This window comes from Taudactylus pleione, unplaced genomic scaffold, assembly GCF_031769625.1.
Source record: "Taudactylus pleione unplaced genomic scaffold, aTauple2 ptg000201l, whole genome shotgun sequence".
Classification (NCBI taxonomy): Eukaryota; Metazoa; Chordata; class Amphibia; order Anura; family Myobatrachidae; genus Taudactylus; species Taudactylus pleione.
Genome location: NW_028284603.1, coordinates 11,271,754 through 11,297,763, shown reverse-complemented (window position 1 = coordinate 11,297,763; position 26,010 = coordinate 11,271,754). Strand labels below are relative to the sequence as shown.

At 40.0% G+C, this 26,010-nt stretch overlaps 1 protein-coding gene across 2 annotated transcripts in view; it reads right to left on the bottom strand.

Moving 5' to 3' along the window:
* MEIS1 (Meis homeobox 1) overlaps positions 1 to 23,893 on the bottom strand; it is a 168,928-nt gene extending 145,035 nt beyond the window's left edge. Inside the window, exons 1-6 of one of the 2 annotated variants that reach the window (XM_088477252.1) lie at positions 22,961 to 23,893; positions 20,830 to 21,056; positions 19,182 to 19,323; positions 18,760 to 18,810; positions 17,993 to 18,043; positions 16,591 to 16,737 (exon numbers count right to left, since the gene is read on the bottom strand). In XM_088477252.1, the coding sequence (XP_088333378.1) occupies positions 16,591 to 16,737; positions 17,993 to 18,043; positions 18,760 to 18,810; positions 19,182 to 19,323; positions 20,830 to 21,056; positions 22,961 to 22,972 (630 nt within the window). In that variant the 5' untranslated portion in view covers positions 22,973 to 23,893. The remainder of the gene's footprint in view (positions 1 to 16,590; positions 16,738 to 17,992; positions 18,044 to 18,759; positions 18,811 to 19,181; positions 19,324 to 20,829; positions 21,057 to 22,960) is intronic. The other variant, XM_088477253.1, reaches the window with a different exon arrangement.
* Positions 23,894 to 26,010: the final 2,117 nt, after the last annotated feature.

The following is a 26,010-nucleotide window of genomic DNA, read 5'->3' as shown; positions in this document are numbered from 1 at the left end:
AAGCTGGCAATTAATGTGTCCCTGCACAAACTGGCTCTACGGAGGCAAGATGTCATCCTCATCCTCCTCATCCACCGATTCCTCACCCTCTTCAGTGTGTACATCCTCATCCTCACAAAGTATTAACTCGTCCCCACTTGAATCCACCACCACAGGTCCCTCTGTACCTTCTGGAGGCTGGTCTCCCTGGAAGAGCTGATAATTCATTTTGATGAACATCATCTTCTCCACATTCTGTGGAAGCAACCTCCTACGCCTTTCGCTGACAAGGTTCCCGGCTGCACTAAACACTCTTTCGGAGTACACACTGGAGGGGGGGCAACTCAGGTAAAATAGAGCCAGTTTGTACAGGGGCCTCCAAATTGCCTCTTTTTCCTGCCAGTACAGGTATGGACTGTCTGACATGCCTACTTGGATGCTGTCACCGATGTAATCCTCCACCATTCTGTCAATGGTGACAGTATCATATGCAGTGACAGTAGACATGTCAGAAATTGTTGCCAGGTCCTTCAGTCCGGACCAGATGTCCAAACTTGGTCCTGCCTGCCCTGCATCACCGCCAGCGGGTTGCTTAGGATACCTAAGTTTTTTCCTGGCAGCCCCAGTTGCGGGAGAAAATGAAGAAGGAGCCGTTGACGTGTCACGTTCCGCTTCAGCTGACAGTGTGTTCACCAGCAGGTCTTTGCACCTCTGCAGGCTTGTGTCGGCCGGAAAGAGAGACACCACATAGGCTTTAAACCTAGGATCGAGCACGGTGGCCAAAATGTAGTGGTCTGATTTCAACAGATTGACCACCCTGGAATCCTGGCAAAGCGAATGAAGGGCTTCATCCACAAGTCCCACATGCCGAGCGGAATCGCTCCGTCTTAGCTCCTCCTTCACTTTCTCCAGCTGCTTCTGCAAAAGCCTGATGAGGGGAATGACCTGACTCAAGCTGGCAGTGTCTGAACTGACTTCACGTGTGGCAAGTTCGAAGGGCTGAAGAACCTTGCACAACACGGAAATCATTCTCCACTGCGCTTGAGTCAGGTGCATACCCCCTCCTTTGCCTATGTCATAGGTGGATGTATAGGCTTGTATGGCCTTTTGCTGCTCCTCCATCCTCTGAAGCATATAGAGGGTTGAGTTCCACCGCGTCACAACCTCTTGCTTCAGGTGATGGCGGGGCAGGTTCAAGAGTGTTTGCTGGCGCTCCAGTCTTCGGCACGCAGTCGCTGAATGGCGAAAGTGGCCAGAAATTTTTCGGGCCACCCAAAGCGTCTCCTGCACGCCCCTGTCGCTTTTCAGAAAATTCTGCACCACCAAGTTTATTGTGTGAGCAAAACATGGGACGTGCTGGAATTTGCCCAGATGTAATGCCCGCACAATATTGGTGGCGTTGTCAGATATCACAAATCCCCAGGAGAGTCTAAGTGGGGTAAGCCACTGGGCGATGATTTCCCTCAGTTTCTCTAAGAGGTTGTCGGCGGTGTGCCTCTTACTGAAACCGGTGATACACAGCGTAGCCTGCCTTGTAACGAGCTGGCGTTTCTGAGATGCTGCTACTGGTGACGCTGCTGCTGTTGCTGCGTAAGGTGATACATCTACCCAGTGGGCTGTCACAGTCATATAGTCCTTAGTCTGCCCTGTTCCACTTGTCCACATGTCCGTGGTTAAGTGGACATTGTGTACAACGGCATTTTTCAGGACACTGAGGACACTTTTTCTGACGTTTCTGTACAGTCTCGGTATCGCCTGCCTAGTGAAGTGGAATCTAGACGGGATTTGGAACCGGGGACACACTACCTCCATCAATTGTCTAAATCCCACTGCACTAATGGCGGATACCGGACGCACGTCTAACACCAACATAGCAGTCAAGGCCTCAGTTATACGTTTTGCTTCAGGATGACTGCTGTCGTACTTCATCCTCCTCGCTAAGGACTGTTGGAGGGTCAATTGTTTAGTAAAAGTAGTGGTGTTCCTACTTCCTCTCTGGGATGATGAACGACTCCCAGCAGCAGCAGCAACAGCAGCAGCGGCAGCAGTAGGCGTAGCAATGCAGGATCCTCCGGAGGAATCCCGGATAGGAGAGTCAGTCATGCCAGTGATATGGCCTGCAGGACTACTTCCGATCCTGACTAAGGAGGAAATTGACGAGGAGGGAGTTGACGGTGTGGTTTGCAGGCGCTTGGATACAACAGGACAACGGGATTTAGGTGTCCCTGGACTGCTTACGGTCTGAGCCAAAGTTTCTGAACTTGACAGTAACTTTTTATGAACGCGCTGCAGGTGCCGTATAAGGGAGGATGTTCCTAGGTGGTTGACGTCCCTACCCCTACTTATTTCACCTTTACATATGGTACATATGGCAAGACAGTTGTTGTCCGGATTTGGATAGAAATATTGCCAGACCAAAGAGGTGGAATGTTTGGTCTTCTGCCCAGGCATGACCGTGATGGGCTTTTTCATCCCACGGACAACAACTGTCTCCCCCGGAGCCTGATTTAAACAAACCACATCACCATCAGAATCCTCCTCGCCAACTTCCTCCTCAGCGCCAGCTACACCAGTATCCTCATCCTGTTGTACTTCAACAGTGACATCTTCAATTTGCATATCAGCAAGTGGACTGTGGGTGCTCCTTTCAGCACTTGCAGGGGGCGTGCAAATGGTGGAAAGAGCCACCTCTTCCCGTCCAGTGCTGGGAAGGTCAGGCATCGCAACCACCACCACACTTGGACTCTCTTTGGGGATTTGTGATATCTTCTTAGAAAGCACAGTTCTTCGCTGTGCTTTTGCCAGCTTAACTCTTTTGATTTTTTTAGTGGGAGGAGGGCTTCCATCGTCATGTGAAGCTGAACCACTAGTCATGAACATACTAGGGATCGACCTTAGCCGTTCCTTGCCACTCCGTGTCGTAAATGGCATATTGGCAAGTTTACGTTTCTCTTCAGCTGATTTAAATGTCTTTTTCAAGGTCATTTTCCTGAACTTTGCCATTTGGGATTGTATGTGCCCTCTACTATGACATTGGGCATCGGCCTTGGCAGACGACGTTGATGGCATGTTATCGTCTATGTCATGACTAGTGGCAGCAGCTTCAGCACTAGGAGGAAGTGGTTCTTGATCTTTCTCTATTTTATTTTTATCGGAGAAAGTTTGGTCCTCCATTTATGTTATATCGATTTGATATATACGTGCGGCTAAACACAGAAAATAAATTTTTTTTTGGTTCGGACTGGAGTGTACTTTGTGGGTTACAGCACCCTTTAACGGTCAAGCCAGCCGGCCCTTTACTTATGACACAGGCGCACTCTTGGCACTACTTTGTTGATGCACGTGCGGCTACTGCGCACACAATTCACAAACACAGAAAATAATTTTTTTTTGGTTTGGCTTTGGACTGGAGTGTACTTTCGGGGGTTACAGCACCCTTTAACGGTCAAGCCAGCCGGCCCTTTACTTATGACACAGGCGCACTCTTGGCACTACTTTGTTGATGCACGTGCGGCTACTGCGCACACAATTCACAAACACAGAAAATAATTTTTTTTTAGGTTTGGACTGGAGTGTACTTTCGGGGGTTACAGCACCCTTAACGGTCAAGCCAGCCGGCCCTTTACTTATGACACAGGCGCACGCTTGGCACTACTTTGTTGATGCACGTGCGGCTACTGCGCACACAATTCACAAACACAGAAAATAATTTTTTTTTTGGTTTGGACTGGAGTGTACTTTGGGGGTTACAGCACCCTTTAACGGTCAAGCCAGCCGGCCCTTTACTTATGACACAGGCGCACGCTTGGCACTACTTTGTTGATGCACGTGCGACTACTGCGCACACAATTCACAAACACAGAAAATATATTATTTTTTTAGCACTTGGGGGGAGCACCCCTGATGGACAGAGCACCCCCTGGACAACACTACAGCACTCCTTTAGGACTGGGACACTGCACAGGACTTTGGAGTGGACACAGCCCCTATGGAGAACTGACTGCACAACACAGTCCAGCCAGCCCCTATGGACTTTGAAGTAGTGGACACAGCCCCTATTAACAACAGCAGCACAGCACAACACAGCCAGCCCCTATGGACTTTGAAGTAGTGGACAACAGCAGCACTACACTACACTACACTACACAGCCCTAACTCCCACCCTCCCTCTTCACTGTCCACAGCCGAGTGAGAAAATGGCGCCGACGTGTGTACCTTATATAGGATCCAAAACCCGCGAGACTCGGAAGGCGGGAAGATGACGTTTTGCCTCGATTTCAGATCCGAGTCAGGCGGGAAAAGTCGAGCCTGACTCGGATCGGACTCGGATCGGGGGGGCTCGGGGGGGTTCGGATTTCAGAAATCCGAACCCGCTCACCCCTAATATATATATATATATATATATATATATATATATATATATATATGTAAGCTCTCATGAGCAGGGACCTCTTCCCTGATGTGCTTCTCCTTACACTTTCTTCTACTCCTTACTCCCCATAAGGGCACCTAATCCGTCTCTGCCAACTCTCTGCTGCTTATTGTGAGTGTTTTAATCACTATTGCAGCAATGTATATAATGTCCTTCACTGTACTGTAATTTACTTGTTTGTTTTTTTGTTGTTTATTTTGTTCACTTATTAGTTTTATGTACTATGTAAGGCGCTGCGGAACACTTGTGGCACCATATAAATAAAGGATAATAATAATAATAATAATAATATTTATGAATGCTACTGATAGCTGTTGAATATATTTTATATTTCTGGCGGTTGCTAAAGTCGGTAAAATATTACACACATTTTTTTTTTTACTGAAGCATGTTGGACTTCTGTTATCTTCCAACAATTCTGTTCAGGTTTAGGGGAGGAATGTGCCTTTCAGCAACATTACAGTCATTAAATGGTGAATCAACATAAGATGCTGTGCTGATCAAGTCTGCGCCTTTAGCAAAGCCCTCTGTATTACTAAAACAGACAGTAGCTTGGCAATCATTTCAATAACCCTAACCACAGCCTTACCCTAACCACAGCCCAACCCTAAACCTAAATCTGTAATGTCGACAATGAGACTGTCAACATTCACAATTATATGTCTGCACCACAGGAGGTTTCTGTCCTCCCTGAGCTCGCCTTAGGACACCTGCATTACAGTATGACAGGTGTACCGCCCCAGTCAAACTCCCCACCTGCCACTGTCCCCAGAGTGTAAAGACCATGTGGACATCGTGCCCATGTCGACATTGTAAATATCGACACATTCACTGCCGGCATAATGGGTATGTCGACATTCTGAATATTGACATACAGAACATGTCAACATTCTGGTGTTGACTTTCTGAATGATGACATAACAACTATTGTACATACCCTTTGCACTGACCCATGAAATACTATATAAAACAGATCCAAGCTAAATGTATGCAGTATTTACAGCAGTCTAATTGCATAAATAAACTTTACAGGAGGTTTTTCCATAGAAAACAGAAAATAAGGTATATGTATTGCAAATAAGATTTGTGGAAAAATGTCGTGTAAACTGCTTTCTCGGACCTGGGATTTAAACCAGGGTGTCCAGAAAGCATCTCAGCGTTCCTGTTATTCAATCTGAGGATTCCATCAACTACCTATCTCTTCTGTGTTAGAGTGTGAGATCACTGCATTCGATGTGAAGAATGAGGTGTGGATAAATGTATATAAAAAAGATGTTGCCGTTTAATATAAATCACACAGATATATGTGTATATTTGCCGCATATAAGTACGTCTGCAGACTATGATTTTCCTCATATAGCACTATTTTTGTTTTCATATTTGCATATTTAATTTTGCCAGAACAACTAATCTGAAATACTTCAGGGTCAGATTAACCTTTTACAATGTAAACTGCTGCCTAAGGCACCAAGTAGTCAAGGGTTTGTCACCATGCTTGCCCATTGCCCTCTAACAAGTGAAGAGTATGATCAGTGATCCTACGGCTACCATCAGCGGGTAACTGTCCCCAGGACAGCTGTTGGCAGGCTCTGTCAATAGCCGGTGCAAGGAATGATGGCAGAGGAAACTAAATGGAGCTTGAGCTCTTTGTCATCATGTAGTGGAACTAGAGTTAAAAGACCACTGGACACTAATACTGAAATTTGCCGGTAATTTGCACAGTAGAGTGTTAACCTAAAATTCCATTGTAGCCCTGTTAAAGTAAAGCATTACCTCTATACTCTGTTACAGACAGCTAATCCCCCACCAAGAACCGCCACCACTCACCTCCAACATCTTTAGGACAGTGCCACAATTGTATCTGATACAGGTCGAACAAAACGGATAAGGTGTCAGATTATCTGTCAGACTTTCTGTCAGATTTTCCTTTGAAAAGTGAACGATTTTTTGAAGTGTAATGAATGATTTTTACAACGATGAACGAAAAATGTTCCTTCCCTTAATGAAAATCGTTATGTTGGACAGTCTGAAATGAACTACAAACTACAAATGAGAGCGCGCTTGAACGATTTTCGTTCCTTGTTATAACTCAGAAACTGAACGATTTTTTGAAAGATTGAATGATAACGATGTCGTTATAGTTAAATCGTTCAAAAAATCGTTACGTTTGTACGCACCTTAAAAATGCAGCCATTAGAGTCCATGCCACTGACCCAGTAACAGAAGAAGCATGAATCCACACAGTACAGTTCTGTACAGTAAGTCTACCAAGCTGCCACTAAAACTGGCAGAAGACATAGAGAAGCTCCCAACTAACATGGTATTCAGCAGAGACAATGGGACTGACACACGCATATATATAACATTTTAGTTTTTTTTTATAGAGAGAGGTGGGCACTCCAAAAAAATATTATTATGGCCAAGTTTACACACATGAATCTCATGACATTATCAACCGAGCAACGGAATCTTTTTACCTCACCTAGTTAATAAGGGAGAAGGTTGATGAGTGGATCAAATGTCAACACGAGACACTACAACTATATGCTGCTACTACTACTACTACTGCTACTACTACTGCTACTACTATCCATACTTACCTACAGGAGCAACCTGGAGAGGGGATGCTTCAACTTCAAGGAAAGGGGCCAGACTGTAGCCGCCATTAGGTTCAGCCCCCTTTACAGGGAAAGCCCGCGATTTGCTGGTCTGCGAGGAGGGGATGGGGATAAATGACGCCATTAGTGTCATTTAGCTCCACCCCCTCTCGACGGACCTGCAAATTTCCAGTAAAATCTTCCCATCCTGCCCAGTTCAATAGGAAGTGGGTGGGATACGGGAGATCTGCTTACTCTTTTGGGGGTGCGTTGGGCTACCCGAAAAATTTGGAGTCTCCTGCAACTTTCGGGAGTGTAGGCAAGTATGCTATCTAGTGCTACTATTACTGCTACTACTGCTGCAGCTACTTCTACTATCCAGTATTACTACTACTGCTGCAGCTATTACTACTATCTAGTGCTACTACTACTGCTGCAGCTACTTCGACTATCCAGTATTACTACTACTGCTGCAGCTATTACTACTATCTAGTGCTACTACTACTACTGCTGCAGCTACTACTATTATCTAGTGCTACTACTACTATCCAGTATTACTACTACTGCTGCAGCTATTACTACTATCTAGTGCTACTACTACTGCAGCTACTACTACTATCTAGTGCTACTACTACTACTGCAGCTACTTCTACTATCTAGTGCTACTACTACTACTGTTGCAGTTACTACTACTATCTAGTACTACTACTACTGCTGCAGGTACTACTACTATCTAGTGCTACTACTACTGCTGCAGCTACTTCTACTATCTAGTGCTACTACTACTGCTGCAGCTACTTCTACTATCTAGTGCTACTACTACTGCTGCAGCTACTTCTACTATCTAGTGCTACTACTACTGCTGCAGCTACTTCTACTATCTAGTGCTACTACTACTGCTGCAGCTACTAGTACTATCTAGTGCTACAACTACTGCTGCAGCTACTACTTCTACTATCTAGTGCTACTACTACTGCTACAGCTACTTCTACTATCTAGTGCTACTACTACTGCTGCAGCTACTACTTCTACTATAAAGTGCTACTACTACTGCTACAGCTACTTCTACTATCTAGTGCTACTACTACTGCTGCAGCTACTACTACTATCTAGTGCTACTACTACTGCTGCAGCTACTTCTACTATCTAGTGCTGCTACTACTGCTGCAGCTACTTCTACTATCTAGTGCTGCTACTACTACTGTTGCTGCTACTACTAATCTAGTGCCACTACTACTACTACTACTATTACTACTGCTACTACTACAACTAACACTGCTACTACTATTATTATATCTACTACTACTATCTAGTGCTGCTACTTCTACTACTATCTAGTGCTGCTGCTTCTACTACTGTATAGAGCTACTATTATTATTTATAGTACTGCTGCAAGTACTACTGTCTAGTGTTACTACTACTATTATTACTGTTACTACTACTATCTAGTGCTACTACTACTACTACTATCTATCTACTGCTAGTATTACTACTACTACTACTATCTAGTGCTACTACTACTACTACTACTACTATCTATCTACTGCTAGTATTACTGCTGCTACTACTACTATTTAGTGCTACTGCTATTACTGACTGCTGCTTCAATTACTACAGTATAAAATGAGAGCCTTGTCCAGATTGAAGATGGGGTTAGATTATTAAATTGAAATTAGCTAATTCATTAGACATGTTTGTGTATAGATTCAGAGAAAAAATACTTATTGGAATGAAAAGATATTTGGAGAGTTATAGTAAATTAAAGAAATCCATATAGTTTGCAAGATATGACAAAAAGTGTATTTTTAGTGGGCATTTAGTACCCCCAATGTTGCTATTCATGAAACCTTTGCTGTTTAAAAGTTTTCATATGCATGAAACAAGTTTTTCATATAAATTTTTAAATGATAATACACCCAATATGCCATGAACTGATGCATTATTTTCCTCAAAAGCCACGCAGCTTGCACAGAACTTACACAAAAACTCTCTCTCAACAGTAACCTCCTTGACCATGCTTACAATCTAATTTTAGGTTAATGTGTGTGTGTGGAGGGGGTGCGAATATTATATGTGGCCATAGTATTCTGTACGTGTTTATATATATAGATATATATATATATATATTATATATATATGTTGTTTAACTCTATATTACTGTATTTTCAGACTGAATTTTCCTCTATAACTTAAGTAGAGAGTAAAAAAAACACATTGACATTCAGGAATTAGGTCATGCCTAAGGAATTCCTGTTTCATAGACACCATGGTGGGGAATTTATCAGAGTTTGGCTCCAGATCACCAAGTGTTTTTTTATTTTATTTTTTATTTATTTTTTTTTTATTATTTTTTTTTAACATGCAAGGCATTTCAAAATATAGTTTGTATGCATGCTTAATTTTTTGCAACAGCATAATGTCTCACTTATACAGAATTATTTTTTATTTATTTTTAAGCAATACTTTAAAGGTAAAATTCACATCTATCTACAAGTTGCATAATATTCACAGCTTTCATACCACTGATTATTCACTGAGCACAAGAAACACTAATGTTATTGCCCTGGAGGGTTACAGGAGTAGCTCAATGGTAATGTCACTGCCTCTGAAATGAGTGACCCTAGTTCATACCCCAGGGTCAAATAACTATGGTCCACTCAAATGTTGCTGGTGTATTCTGAATGCACTGTATAAAGCTGCACCACCCAGCCTAGCAACAACTGTCCAAGTGTCCATACAACACGAAACTTCCTTCCAACCAGTAGGTGGGAATTTCTGGCTAACAGAGCATTGCTGTTATCAACCATCCTTTTTTAAACCCATGAAAAAGGAAATATTTGATCTAAAAATCAATATAATGGTGTGTTTCTGTATTCTTGTTACAGTATATCAAGCTCATCCTCCTGTTAAGGAAAAAAAAAAAAAAATAAATCTTTTCAGAGACAACCTAGCCAGCTCAAAAGATAAGACCAAATTATGTGAGACTCCCTCGGTCTACATTCTGGGCATACTTTGGACGCTGGTGATAGCTCTTTATGGTATATTGTTGCTTTATGTCTTTCTGCACAAGACCTGATGTTAGTTTATCAACTAGACTAAATTTACTAATTTTCAGACAGATTAAATAATTTAAAATATACATCTATTAATCTGATTTATACCTTATATTAAATATTTCTTAAAACCACGGAGAAATGCTATATTCTCACTATGATAACGCAATTAAAGTTCAGTCATTTACGATATTAAGAGTAAAAAAAAAAGCTATTAGCAAATATTTAAGAGTACATTGTAGACATTACTGAGATCTATTATCAGTTTTCTGTCTCTCTACAGTTTCCTTGACATTAGAGTCAAATAATGTTGAATAATAGTCATTTTTACGGGAAGTCTCATTGCATGTTCATTTTTTGATCATTCCCTTCCTAGCCCCTACAGGAATTTGGCAAACTGCCTATTTTTTTTTTTTTTTTCTAGAACTGTTTCTGCATATAGACTTGCTATGGATTTGATAATTATAAGTTCATTTGCACAAACCTTATGAATAATAACGTTCATGAACAAAGTTTCCTTTTAATATTAAAGTAGAAAAACAGTATATGACATGGATGGGAAAACATGCAAAATAATTATCTACTTGTAATTCACTTTGTTCAACACCAATAAACTACTGTAACTAATGAAGTGCTTCATTTTGTTCACTATACTTATGACTGTTTTAATTGATGAACATAGATGTTATAATAATATGGCTTTAATATTGGGGTTAAAATATATATATATTAGTATAGAATGTTTGTGTGGATTGTCTATGTGCTTAGAATTTTATATCTGATTCTTATATATATGCTATAATATTATTTTTACATCTATCTTTTACTGCCATCTGTTAACGCAAGCTAGCTTCTTGTTTTTCCATTGAGGGGAAAATGTGTCCCTCTAAACACAAGCTGGTATATTAATGACAATTTTAAGACTGTGAACACATTGCTTTTTTAGACAAATCAGTTTGACCGTGAAATATTGCTTTAAAAAAAAAAAAAACTTTATTATTTTCTAATATGTCTTTATTAAACAGGAAAACACATTAACAACTTGAAATATTTCAAGGTAACTATTGCAACCGGCACACAAGTGAAAATATAATTTGCCATGATTTGAAAGAGAAATTGGCTATCTACCTTTTTCAGTTATCAGTTTTTATTTTTACCAATATCAGTTAGCAATGGTGTACTTTAAATTGTGATCCAGAATTGATTGCAACATTCATGATTCAGACAGACATAACTTTTTTGCTGTTTAAACAAATGTTATGAAACGATGGAGATAAGCATTATGGACTGTATATAACAACAAAACCAAAAGCTAAACAGTCACTTGCAGCATCTTATAAAAGTACAATACGTTTTGTTGAAGAGACCTTTGAGCGTGCCATAGAATAGCCAGTAGGCCGAAAAAGACTATTCTGCTAATTCTAAGTGCATTTTGTAATTAGAATGAATCTATGTTTAATTGTACATTACATCTAAAGCTGTATGGATGATTAATGTTAGGGTTGTTTGCTATTCTTACTGTACAATTACAAAGTACAGTGTACACTGCTATTATTACATAACACATATATGAATGCATTGAAATTGAAACAGAATAGACGTAACTGCTTCAGTCATGGCAAGAACGATTTAGTAAACAGATGAAAAAACATTTCTATAAGAGAGCCAGCAAGTGTGCATTGTGGTTTCTCATACAAAGACAGTACTGTCACTGCCTTATGCATATCTTTTTAAAATGGTACAAGGTCACTTGCCCATTATTGTTACCATTCTGTAGTCTATCACTTTAATGGCAATATTTTAAATGCCCAATGCATATTGCTCATCTGTAACTTACGATGTGCAAAGTAATTAACTCCTATGTAACCACTGGGAAACAGGAGCCCTGTTGGAATTTGCTAAATTTTCCAAAAATTGAGAGAATGGGTCAGGATTTAAGTGACCTCATTTATACCCAGGTGTGTTATCGGGCAAAAGGTAAGTTCATTGCTTTTTGATGATTCCTAAAGGCGGAAGATGTGAGTTTTAAATCTTGAAATTCAGAGAATTCATTACTTGGATGGGGATAGGTTTGAACTAGTGCATTATATATAATGAACTTTAATGTGCTACCGCTCCTGTAAATCTGTGCACCCTATCTTTAACCTGTTAATTCCTTGACACATGGGTGAAAGTGGTGAGTAGAAACAACTATTTTAGAGAAATGAAAAAAAAAAAAGACAAAAATATTCCAGGAGCTTTTGCACCATTTTAAAAGACTGCAAAAGCTGCTTTCTTTGTAAATCACAGATAATTTGTAATGTCTCTCTCTCTCTCTTTCTCTCTCTCTTTCTCTCTCTAAAATCTCTATCTGTATCATGCTGCAGACCTTTGTGTACTTTTCATCCTATATTTACTAAAGTAGGCTATCGTGTACTCAAATTATAATTTCTCATCTCCAATGAACATTAACTTAGAAAGTTTACAGTTAAGAATTGATCATGAGACTAGAGTAAATACACAGATACACAGAATTAAAACAGTTACACTCTGGGACTTGGCCAGAATGTAAAAATAGGGACATTTCCAGAAGCTAAAATTTCTAGGGTCAATTCTTTAAAACCTGGGATTGTCACTGGACATTATGGACAGTTGGCAGTTACGCAACAGCCCGACATGTAATATCTATAATATATCATAACCGTACACCGAACCTAAAATAAATAAATCAAGTTTGGGGGCACTGATAACAAATGCCACATCATTATGAGGTCTATTAATTGTGTTATGTTTACATATTTCAACACATACTTTATTTTGAAGTGCTGGCGTTCTTATAGAAAAAAAAATAAAGGCCAAAAATAGAGCCTATTTCAAAGTGAAATATTTTGCGATGTTTTGTAGACTGGTGCTAGAAATAGATCCTAAGTACTAACTGACACTAACCTCCAACAACAATACACATAACAAGGTCACCTACAGTAAATCAATCAGCTGCTGGTTAAGGCTAGTTATAACAAACATTAAAGTGACCGTAACTTTGTCACCCAAACATTACAGAAACCAATGGCAGCCAGGTACAACAGTAAACAGAGTTGACTCAAAATGAGACAAAATTAAAAAAGCAAAACATAAGATAGGCTGGGGAATCACCTATCCTATATCCGGCTATTCAAACATGGCTGTATATGTAAGGCACTCCTCCTGGGATAAGCAGAGGTGGAGCCGTGTGGAGAGGTCAGTTGCTGGACAGGAAGTGCTTGCATTAGATTACATGACAAGATGAAGAACAGACTCTAGTGCTACAAAACAAGTTAAACAGGCAACTAGCAGCTCCAGATCACATAACACCTGAAGGGTATCTGCATTTGTCAGCAAGTAGACAACAGAACAGTTGGAACTGGCTCGGCCACATTCATAGGAAAATGCAAAGTTTCATAATTTTTAAAGTCTACAGCAAACATTTTCAGGGGTGGGGCTTGTATTCTGGGTGTCTTGTTCAGATTCCCTTCAAAGGGTCCTGACTTCTACACTAAAAAACAGAATTGATACAACTTTTGATGATTTAGATCAATATCTCTTTGAGATGAGCTGAATCAACTAATTCCTAAATATTATTAACTGACATGCCAAATGGGATTGTGCATTAAAAATAAATCTTATTAATCTCTTCATTAAAGCCATAATGCACATCATCATTATAAACTAGCATAACAGAATGTGCACAATACCAAGTTCCTATTCGTTAAAAATACTATATATTTCACTTCCCCATTACAATGAACTTTACATAATGAGGTTAAACTTTTGTGGATTTAGGCTTTAATATTGGCAAAAACATTACAGTGCTATACATTAATAAAGTGAATACATGCAAGGAGTTAATTACATGCAATGCTGACATGCTAAAGGCATGAGATGAAATACTGAAAGGTGAAATAAGTGTTATTATTGTATAGGATTTATTTCACCGCAAATAGTTATACTATTTAAGGTTCCAAATCCGTGATGGGCTTCCTAAAAATATCTATATTGTTATAAAATCATCTAACGTTTCGCAAATCATTTGAGCTTGCTAATTGTTGTTTAAAATATGTTATTATCTTGCTTTGTAGGTCACTTTCTCGAGAAAATAATGATTTCTTGGTAAAATGGGGTATAAATCTTCATTTTGGAGGCAATTAAAGTGTTGATTTCATTTGTTGCCCCGAGCTATCCTGGTAATTTGCTCAAATTGCTGTGTATGCCATGCACTGCACAGCTTTTAGATACTCAGTTTCTAGCTAGACTTGTTGGATTGCAATTTTGTCTTCAGCAGATATTTTACTATAGGTTCCCTAGGATACGAAGCTGTATATTGAAATGTGACGTGAACAAGGCCAGATCACTAACACACAAAATCTCCACACATTTGTAGGGAACAAACAAGATGTGAACGTATCAAGGATCCAACGCTATAATCAATCCCACCCAGCATCAATAAAAGGCACAAATAAATATATATTAGAATGCCTAGGCAATAAATAACAGAAAAGTATTGTTTGTAGTTAATTATCTAAAAAATAAAATAAAGTAAAGACAAACATATTTAAAAGTGTAATAAACACACTTTTACCATATGCTGAGAGTAATGTTTTTTCAAGATACAATTAATTCTGTAATATTCCAAATAGAGCAGTGATAATTTTCCCCGCCATATTAATACAGCTTTAGGATCTAGGAAAACATCTGATCACATAAAAAAAAAATACTTAAAATCACAGTTTTTTAGAGCTATTTGTACCAAGTGTGGCAGTGTTGGGAGCTTTACGTTCCCTCTGCAGAGGATGGGGGCTTAGGAAGTTTTTTTGCTTGACTGTGACTTGTGTGACCAGCATGGAATTCCCAGGAGTTGCACTGAAGGTATACTTTAAATGTACTCTACTATATACTAATAAACCTATGTTAAATTATGACAGAAACAGTACCAGATTAATATAAAACACACACTACCAGTATCAAGTAAGAAGTGTTGTTTTTCTTTGGTGCAAGAAAGAATATAATATTTTTAAGCCAGAACATTGGCCATGATTGATGTTACAGGTTTAAAATAAATAAGTAAATGAAATTTAACCCTTCCAAAACATAAAGGTCAAACTTCACTTCTTAACGCATCACGTTTCTCCTGCAGCAGCCTAATTAACCTTTACACTGCTGAGGTTGCCACTGTTTCCTGTACAAAGCATCCATTGCACATCACACAGCCAACACTACTGATTGCTTGAAGCCCCTTTTAACTCGGGGCAATATACAGAGCTAAACAATCCAGGGGTAAAGGGAAGGATTTTGATAAGGGGGGAATTCCAACTTCAAGGTTTATATGTACACATTCTCCCTATGTTTGCATGTATGTATGTAGATAGAGTTAAAACATACTACATATATATATTATATATATATATATACACATATACACACAATAGGTAGGTATACAATTGTACTGTGTACAGATCTACAAATCACACTGCCCGAAGTACCTATAGTCTATGTATGTCCATGTACTGAATATTTGCCAGGTAGATATCACCTTCATAAGCCTGGAGAGTATTGACTATAGCATTATGCCACCAACTTTCAACCTTCTTCAAACAAGACACTAACCCACACCTATACCAAGTTACCGTATGATAGATGAAAGTTTCCTCCTGTAAAACTTGATTTGCAACAACAATACCAACATTTTAGACCCCCTTACGCCTCCTCCCGGAGATTGCGCCACACCAATGCGCCTCTTCACGCGCAGCCCTGCGGACCTGCGTCCGTGCACTGGAGGAAACAGGCTCCATCCTCCACATCATATAACAAACAAATATTATTATAATTAAAGAACTAGGAATAGATATGTAGGAGCCACAGCACTCCCCTCTCCTGCTTGTGTGAGTGAGGGAGGGAAGGGAGATGCACAAAGCAATGTGCACTGAGCTCTGAATGCGCTCGGCCAAGGGAAACTGACAAGACAGACTAATGAACCGTACAGACAGCAAGAAAATAGCCCGGCCTGTGCTTCTTTTCAGTCCTCCTCCGTGTTATTTACCAGACCACCTAGCCTGGATATTCTACATATCCCCCCCAGCACAGTGATACTCACAGGGAACCCCTTTTAAACCAGTGCGCAACGTTGACGTAACGCCTTGCGCCAATCTGTGCAACGTTGACGTAACCCCTAACGCCACCCGCGTCCCGATGATCCTCCAATGCAACAGTAGATACGTTATAATAACGGAAATCCAGACAAAAAAAGTGAAAAGCCACACAAAAAGCAGGACATATTGGCTGGCAGAGGCTTTTTACAAGCTCATCTTGCCAGGTCGAATCCAGGAGCAAGGCTTAATGAAGCAATAATAGGCACATTATTCAAAATTTTTTCATTTCGATGGTAATGTATCTAAAAGGAGCTTAATCATATGCAAATAATAGAAAGTACCCAGCCAACGGAGTGCATACCAATGGGATGGATGAGAGAAAATTGGGAGGGAGGGTGGGGAGGGGGGGGGGGGTCGTAGTTGCTTACCTGATCTGTTAGGTTTGCTGATCTGGTCATGTCTTCACTGTCTGACTTCGATCCACCATCCCTGTCTTCTATCACCAGGTCTATAGGCATTTTTCCTTTCAAACAACTAATATACCGATGGCAGAAATTGTCACACAGTTCATGTACCTGCACCAGGGGAGTTGGGAAAGAATATTACTTATGTATATAAAAAATAATAATTAGTAAAGTGCATTCAGATTAAGTTATCATCAAAAGTAGATGAATAAAATTGACAAGAGCCACCGGGATCTCTAAGCAGCAGCCCTGCGCTCCCAAACAAGGGGAATACACGTTGCAATCACCCCCCTGAGACCCTTCCCCGACGCATCCGGAATTAAGGAGTAAGTATTTTTTTTTCTGCTAAAATAGAGATATCCTAGAAAATTGACACTGACAAGATGATTCACAAGCTACAACAAATCCAACACCCGTGCTAAATTCATCTGCTCCCGGGGCTGTGACCACGACAGAGATGACCTGCATGGGTGACATTTAAAGTAAACTATTTAATTTCATCTAGTTATATCATCAGAGGGGGCTTTCAGGGTCTGCTCAAGGCAAATAGAGAAGGGGGTGGGTGGGGGGAAACATTGGTAAAGCGATGCATGGATATGCTGACATGCAGGCTGTATACTCAAGGGCACATTTATTACCGACTCCTAACAATTATAGTACAAGCACTAAGGCTGCAGAGCTAAACAGGCATGGTTAGGCAAACAGGGGACCGTGGAAAAGCATTGCACTCACAAGCCATAAAACTGTGTGTTTTTTAATATTTAAATCCAAACAGAAATGGAATAAATAAAATAAAAAGACTTCAAGCTCGCTTGCAACTTTTATAGCTGGCATCAAACTGCAAAACCCTTTATTGCACGAATGCAAAACAGCCAGTAAAATCACACTATCATCCCCCTTTTCCCTACAGCATTCACAAAAAAAAAGAATAGTTTCAGAGTGCAAGAGCTAGCAGATAAACCAGCTTGTCTTTGTCTCTGTAAAACCCCCCCAGAACAAAAATTGGCCCGAATTTAACACCCCCCCCCCTCCCCACACACACACCTCAATTTTTGCTTTTATTTTCTTTTTATATCTATTAAAAAAAAATCTCAGCATCTAAAAAAAAACCTTCGGAATTTATAGGGAAAATATAAATAAATGCTATGTACTCCGACAGTACCACCAATGCCAGGAGAGTTATTAAGATGAACACAAGGCCGGGGCGTTTGTGATCCTGGTTTTTTTTTTAGTAGCTGAAAACGCAATTAAACTGAGAAGAGAAATGGATTCCGTGATTGGTTTTGACACTAATTACAGAGAACTAGAAATAAAGACATTTATGCAAATTTACTATTAGCTATAGCTTGTTACTTCATGGCATTACCTTCTCTAATTCCAACAGATGAAACCTTAATACTTGTATGGCTTGGATCATCTGCAAAATAAAAAAAGAGGGATACAAACAGCCATTGTCAGTTCTGTTGTCCTTGTGTGCACAAGTAAATATATATATATATATATATATATATATATATATATATATGGTCAGTCTGATATGTGGGGTGGGGTGCCAAAATATAAAGGGGGGGAAAGCTGCAAAGCTCAACTGTTTGAACAATTTGGCCTTTTCATGTGACAGACGAATTATTCCGCCACCTTAATTAACTGTCCAGAATCAGAATTTGTTCAATATCAGACAATCTTAAATCTGCGTCAGTAAATGGTTTTGTATCAGTATTATTTTTTTTTACGCTTTTCATTGATATAAAGCAGTGAAGGATCTTTTGAAGTCTTTTCAATCTGTTTGTCTGAAATTCTGGGGATGTGATAGCAGTCAGAGGACAATGAATGTGTCTGACAATCCTAAATAAGCCAAAAAAACTGATTACTGCATCCACTTACTGGGTGCCATAAAAAAAACCCAGGCCATCTCGTCTACTAAGAGCCGCAGAGAGCCCCTCTGATCAGTGTGTAATTTACTTAGACCAAATTCTTATACTGTATTACTGGTAATTAAGAGCTCTGTACGAAATAAACAAGCCAATGAGACTAAAGGGAGTGTGTGTGTGTGTGTGTGTGTGTGTGTAGGGGGGGGGGGGGGGGGGGGCACTTTGAAAACGTAAAAATAAAAATAAAAACTTTACCACTTACCAAATTATCCAACTCCGGGTTAGAAGAGAACAAGGGTTTTTCTGCACGGATCTGAAGCCAGATAGGGAAACAAAGTCACTTTGAAACGCAGTAGCCAAAATCGCAGTTGTTACAATGCGCGCTTCATTAAACCGCCTGGTCCATTATATAATATTATGTACAGTCACTAGGCTGGTAGCTGATATAGTTAGCACTAAACTCCGATTTAGATCTGCATGGGTTCTGAATCCCCCCCTCCCTCCGATTAACATGGGACATTGATAATAATCGCTGATAATCTTGCAGGCATTGTTCAGTAAATTATGCGTCTGTATGGGGGAATCAGTAATACATCATAGCATGGGATGTGTCAGGGCAGTGCTTTCTGTGATCGTTTGTTGTGTGTGTAACGTGTGGCTTTGCCTCTGCGTTGTTTAGCTGACCTGTTTGGCGAATACTGCAATGTCCTCATTGAAAGACTCAGAAGAACACACATCACCGCCAGCCACCCCTGGTTCTCGCGGGGTACAAGTAGCTAGTTCACATTTTTCAAAAATCAGTGCTAAAAGGGGGAAGAGGGGGTGTCTGCAAGAGAAACACAACAGTCACAAACAGCAAAAATTTTAAAAAAGAACAAAACAAAAGAAAAATCGCACGTACAGCCACTGTCTGCAAAATAGACAAATGCCAAATGATCAAATCCCCCCTCCTCCCCCAGCTCAAAGCTGCTCTCACCAGGGCAAAGCATACCACAGGCCCTAGGCAGGAGGGCTCAGCAAGCCTGTCTAGAGCTAACACATACACTAGTCACCCAATGACATCTTCCCATGCATGTTTTTGTTTCAGACTGTAACCCCCCACAATAAAATAAAATTCAATGCACAATATATAATTGCGAGACCTCTGAATGAGATAATGAATCATTTTTTAAATTCTGTGGAGACTTTGCTAGCTTTAAAAAAATAATTAGAATTAGCTAGAATTCTTAGGAACATTTCCAATAATCAGTAAGATATATATATATATATATATATATATATATATAACGCAGACATGTTCTGTTGTACTGGAGAATGACTTTAAAAACAAAATACGTTTTTTTACACTACTGATTTTTAGGTCACCTCCTTTTATGATGTAACAGCACCTTGCAGTCTGCAGAATGGGACCAGACGTTAATATTTTAGTGCGGCTAAATTTGACTTACTCCAAGAGGAAAAGGGGGAATTACATTAGTTTGAAAACGCAACTAAAAATGCTTACAGTAATAGTTCCTATTCTTGTGTAAACTGCCACCTCCTCTGTCCCCATCTCCCAGTATAAGCAAAATGGTTGTGGAACAGTGAAAAAGAAAATCTTTTCGGGGGCAGCGTGCAGGAGATAAGTTACCACCAAGCACTGCAAGTATGCGTCTAAACAAACTCCATGGCTACAAAAGATTAGGGAGTACTAACCGACAAATTAGTGAGATTACACATGTTTTCACATTAACCAGAGCGTGTTGGTGTAATTTATTTAAGTTATTTCAAGACATCTATACGAAAAAAAAAAAAAATTAGACCTACTTTCACCCAACAAAGCCATGCCTAAGAGACAAGCGCTGTTTAGATAAAATGTAAAAAAAATATTTATATATATATATGTCTGGACATATGCAGTGTTATTGCCTTTCTCGGGCTACTGTCACCATAGTGATCACAGAATAATGAATTCTTACTGAACACTTTGGATCCCTAAAATCTATTTCTATATAATGCACCGAATCTCCAACAAACCTAAACAATACTAAAAGAATCGTAATTGTTCTAGAGCTGGTAACTAAGGGGTATTTGTTTCTTTTTTATTTACCAGGGAAATTAATCTTCAGCAGTGATAATGTATTAACAAAATGAAACTTTGTACAGAAAACTGCAATTTTGTAGCTGCGAAGAATCGCTAAAACTTTTCTTGCACAATGTGAAAGTCAATAACAGATAACTACTGCGGGAAAGCACAGGCAGGGAGTACGTAATACAGAGGGTCTGGGGGTCATTGGAACCTGATGGGCACAATTTAGCATGTGTTGTGGAAGTTGATGCCAGGTGTACCTACCCATAAATGGAATCTTTATCTCTCTTCAGAGCGTCATTGACAGAAGAGCCCATGCTGGGTGGCATAGCGTTGGTGTGGGCCGTATGCGGGTATTGGTGGGAGTGCAGCGGTGGCCCATGATTCAGATGGTGGACGGGCTGCATGGACCTAGCAGCATGGGGGTCTCCATACATGGTACTGGGGATCCCTACTCCATCCATCCCCCCGTAATGGGGCAAGTCGTCGTACTGTATGGTAGACAGAGAAACAGGATCAGCAACCCAGCAGACAATGGAGCAGGGCAATAGCTGGGGCCTTCAGCTAGCTCCATCCCCTCCACAATGGGCGCCCTGGATGTTCCAGCTCCTCCATCTAACCCCGGCCAGTCTTGGGAGGATTAGCAATTTATTTCATTAGTTATGCTCCTATAGACTATGCACAAGGAAAATCAAGGGGAATATTATCACAATTACTGGCAATATTTTACAAGTGACAGAAGAGAACTCAGGCTGAGAATGGGGCTTTGCTTAATGCACTAACCATGTTCCAAAATGTTTAATGAGGCCAATTATATGAAGTATGTGAACTTACCTTGTTACCTTTCAGCTTGTGTTCTCTCCATGAAAATAACTATCCAGTTTGTAAGTGTGTGTGTGTAATATATATCTATATATATATATCTATATATAGATATATATATATATATATATATATCACAGTATATATATATATATATATATATATATACATATATACATACACACACTATACACACACTACACACACAGACTCATATACACTCACTGCACACACACACACACTCATATACACACACAATCATATACACACACTATAAACACACACGCATATATGCATATATAGTAGTGCGTATTTATACACACACCGATGCACATGTATGTGTGTATGTATGTATGTATGTATGTATGCGTATTACAAAATTAGCCAAAATTGTTGCCCTTCGTGTCAATTCGGATTATGGGAAAACACCACAGTCGTATGTAGGACCATATATCCCTGTAAGGGAAAGTTAAACTTTTAACTGAAACATCTACTACATCTATAGTATGTGACTCCTGTGTTTTTTCCCCCTATAGCCCAGCATAATACTACCGGTTGTCATTTGGTGAAATAGATGACACTAAACCATCAGCAGGGCTGAGTAATAGTGACAATTATATTACATTCCAATAGGGGATATGAATTATCAGCGAATCAGTAAATAGTTGTATATTGTGGTGACACTTGGTTGGAACTTAAGTGTCAGCAACAAGCCAGCTTTCTATTATAGATAGCTCATTATGTTTCAGTACTCATATTATGCAAAGTTTAATGACTTTTAATTATTGCAACGCTACTGATTATGTGCACATATTCAGAATAAGTGGCAGCAATTAAGATTACTTCTGTATTTGGAACACAACTTCATTGGAATGACAGATCCGAGGAGAGATTAGATTTGCTTTTACATTCCCACAGGCTGGATCCACAAACACTTTGGAAAGTCGGATTGTTTGCTAGAAGCTCGCAGACAGCAGCAAACACGTTATAATAATGTATAACGTATTAGCAATAATGTCTGGATAGAGGTATACATTGATAATTTGAACTATATATATGTATATACACACACATACTTATATACACATACATTCATACATACATACATATAAACATTATATAGCACACACATCAGCGAGTTTCCAAGGAAAGACATATCAGTTTTGAAGTTTAGTTTTCAAATCTTTTTGTCAACTTGTAAAAAAGTTAATTAATTGATAGCTATCAAGCGAGCTTTGTGACTAGTTTGTGCATCTGGTCTATACAATACTCATAATATATATATATATATATATACATACATACATGTGTATTTTATATATATATATATATATATATATATATGTTATCCCTCGATGCATTGCAATGTACTGTGCATGAACGCTAATGTCTATATCTACATGCTAGTGATCTATGCAATTTTATGTAAAGATGAAAAGTGAAAACAAGATCTCATCTCCATTGGGGAATACATACAGTAATGCATTTTCTCATAGCCCCTGCCCGAGCCACGTTTCAGACATACAGCACTTGTAAAGTTTTGCAGCAATGTATACACACAGACAGTACATACCCTTTGAGCCATCGGCCTTCCTAACACCTTCCTACTTCACTTTCAAATATATCCTATTTAAGGCCAGTGTGGATGAGGGATCAATGACGCAACTCCACAAAAAAAAGATAAAAAAAATAAAAATAATAAAAAAATAAAAATAAAGTGATGAAATTAAATCCTCTTCTTTAAAGTTTCCAGTGTTTTGAATATTTCAACCAAATCTTCAACTTGTCCGAGCTCATGGAAACAGCCAGATAATTCAGCATCAGACACTTTCCCAGACCAGGGAGAAAGGATATATAGATATATAGATATATATATATTGTTGTTTTTCCCTCCTGTAGATGAAGTTTAGAAGTGGCCCTGGAAGCGGGCTGGGGAAAGTCTCATGGCTGTCTGCCACTTCAGCTGTCAATCACAGGTGAGCCTGTCAAGGTGCTGAATGAATGATGATCCAGTGGGCGATGTGCACCGGCCGGAGCCCCGCACAGCAGTGACCAGATGCGGGGAAAGCTCAGGCTCCCTGTGCCCGCAGCCAGCGCTCCCGGCTGTGCAGCCTCCTGTCCCCGTAGCTGCCTCTCTCTGGGTGAGTGCCTCTGTGTGTGAGTGGGGAGAGCAGGGTCTCAGTCCGCCTAGCAAGAGCCCCGGTCGCTGCCGCTCGCTGCCAGCCCCGCCGCGCCTGTGATGCTGCCTCTGCTGCTGCTTCTGCTGCTGGGTTTGGACCAGAATGCTGGAACCCGGAAGTAGTGGTGGCCATAACAGGTCGCGTCTTACACAATGCAATGGGCTTCAGCAACTAGCTCATGTGGAGAGGGGGGGTGGGGAGAGGGGAGGAGGAGGAGGAGGACAGCTCAGGCACATACTACACTAGTACTACACCTTACACACAAAAAGAGCAACTGTTTCCAGCTTGCAGAACACTTCAGCCTGTCCTGTCTGTCTATCCCTGCATTATTCCTATCTATCCCCGCACTGTCCATGTACTATCATTGCCTATCCCTGCACTATCTCTGCTTTATCCCTACACTATTCCTATCTAATCCTGCACTATCCCTGCAGTATTCCTATCTATCACTGTTTATCCATGCACTATCTCTACTTTATCCTTATACTATTCCTATCTCTACACTATCCCTGCAGTATTCCTATCTATCCATGTACTATCACTGCCTATCCCTACACTATCTCTACTTTATCCCTGCACTATTCCTATCTATCCCTGCACTATCCATGTACTATAACCATAACTGTCTATCCCTGCACTCTTCCTATCTATCCCGGCACTATCCATGTACTATCACTGCCTAACCATACACTATGTCTACTTTATCCCTACACTATTCCTATCTAATCCTACACTATCCCTGCAGTATTCCTATCTATCCATGTACTATCACTGCCTATCCCTACACTATCTCTACTTTATCCCTGCACTATTCCTATCTATCCCTGCACTATCCATGTACTATAACCATAACTGTCTATCCCTGCACTCTTCCTATCTATCCCGGCACTGTCCATGCACTATCACTGCCTATCCATACACTATCTCTACTTTATCCCTACACTATTCCTATCTAATCCTACACTATCCCTGCAGTATTCCTATCTAATCCTACACTATCCCTGCAGTATTCCTATCTATCACTGCACTATCCATGTACTATCACTGTCTATCCCTACACTATTCCTATCTCTACATTATTCCTTCACTATTCGTATCTAGCCTTGCTTTATAACTGCACTATTCCTATCCTACACTACACTATTCAAATTTATCCATGTACTATCACTGTCTATCCCTTCACTATTCCTATCTCTACATTATGCCTTCACTATTCGTATCTAGCCTTGCTTTATAACTGCACTATTCCTATCCTTGCTTTATAACTGCACTATTCCTATCCTTGCTTTATAACTGCACTATTCCTATCTATTCCTGCACTATCCATGTACTATCACTGTCTATCCCTACACTATTCCTATCTCTACACTATATCTTCACTATTCCTATCCCTGCTTTATAAATTCACTATTCCTATCTGTCCCTGCACTATCCATGTACAATCACTGTATATCCCTGCATTATCTCTGCACTATCCATACACTATTCCTATCTCTCCCTACACTGTCCTTGCACTATTCCTGAACTAAATCTAAACTATTCCTATCTATCCCTGTTTTAGCCCTGCACTATCCATGTACTAATCCTACACTATACCTATACTATACCTGTATATATACGCTATTCCAATCTATCCCTGCACTATCCTTGCTTTATCCCTACACTGCACCTACATAAGACTATACCTGCATTATTCTTGCACTGTACCAGCACTATCCCTATCTATCGTTACACAGTCCGACTCTCTGTCCTTTACTGCATTATACCTGCACCATTGCCACACTATACCTATCACTACTCTATTCTCATTTATCCCTACACTATTCCTGAATTATCTCTGCACTGTCTATATCTATCCCTACACTATCCCTGACCCTGACAATCTCTCCACTACTCCTATCTATCCCTTCACTATACCTGCACTATTGCTACACTATACCTGCACTGTCTCTGCACTATGCTTATCTATCTCTACACTATTCCTCAACTACAGTCTCTCTCTTCACTAGCCCTAGACCCTTTTATGCATGCAGCCAGCCCATCTCACCCTATGCACTCCATAAACTAGCAATCCATGACACTTATTATTTCCTTTTCGATAGTTTATGGGGAGCTGCCTTCCTCTGAGGCTGCTGGATACAGGTTACTGCTCCATTGTGACACTGAGATCACATCCCTTGATGCTACTATCCTTTCTCTTCATGCATCCAGGCGTTGTCACATACTTGCACGTTTATCTGAAAGCAATCCACATTGTGTCCAATACTATGACTGTATCAGCGTGCCAGCAAGGCTGAATAAGTGCAAGGAGTTCAGTTACGTCTCAGTTCTTGCAGATATTACTATGCAAGAAACGTTACAGTTTGCTTGTTGTACACTTATTAGGTGGAATGATACATCAACAAATTATATATATATAGGAACACAGTCTGCCTGCAATGCA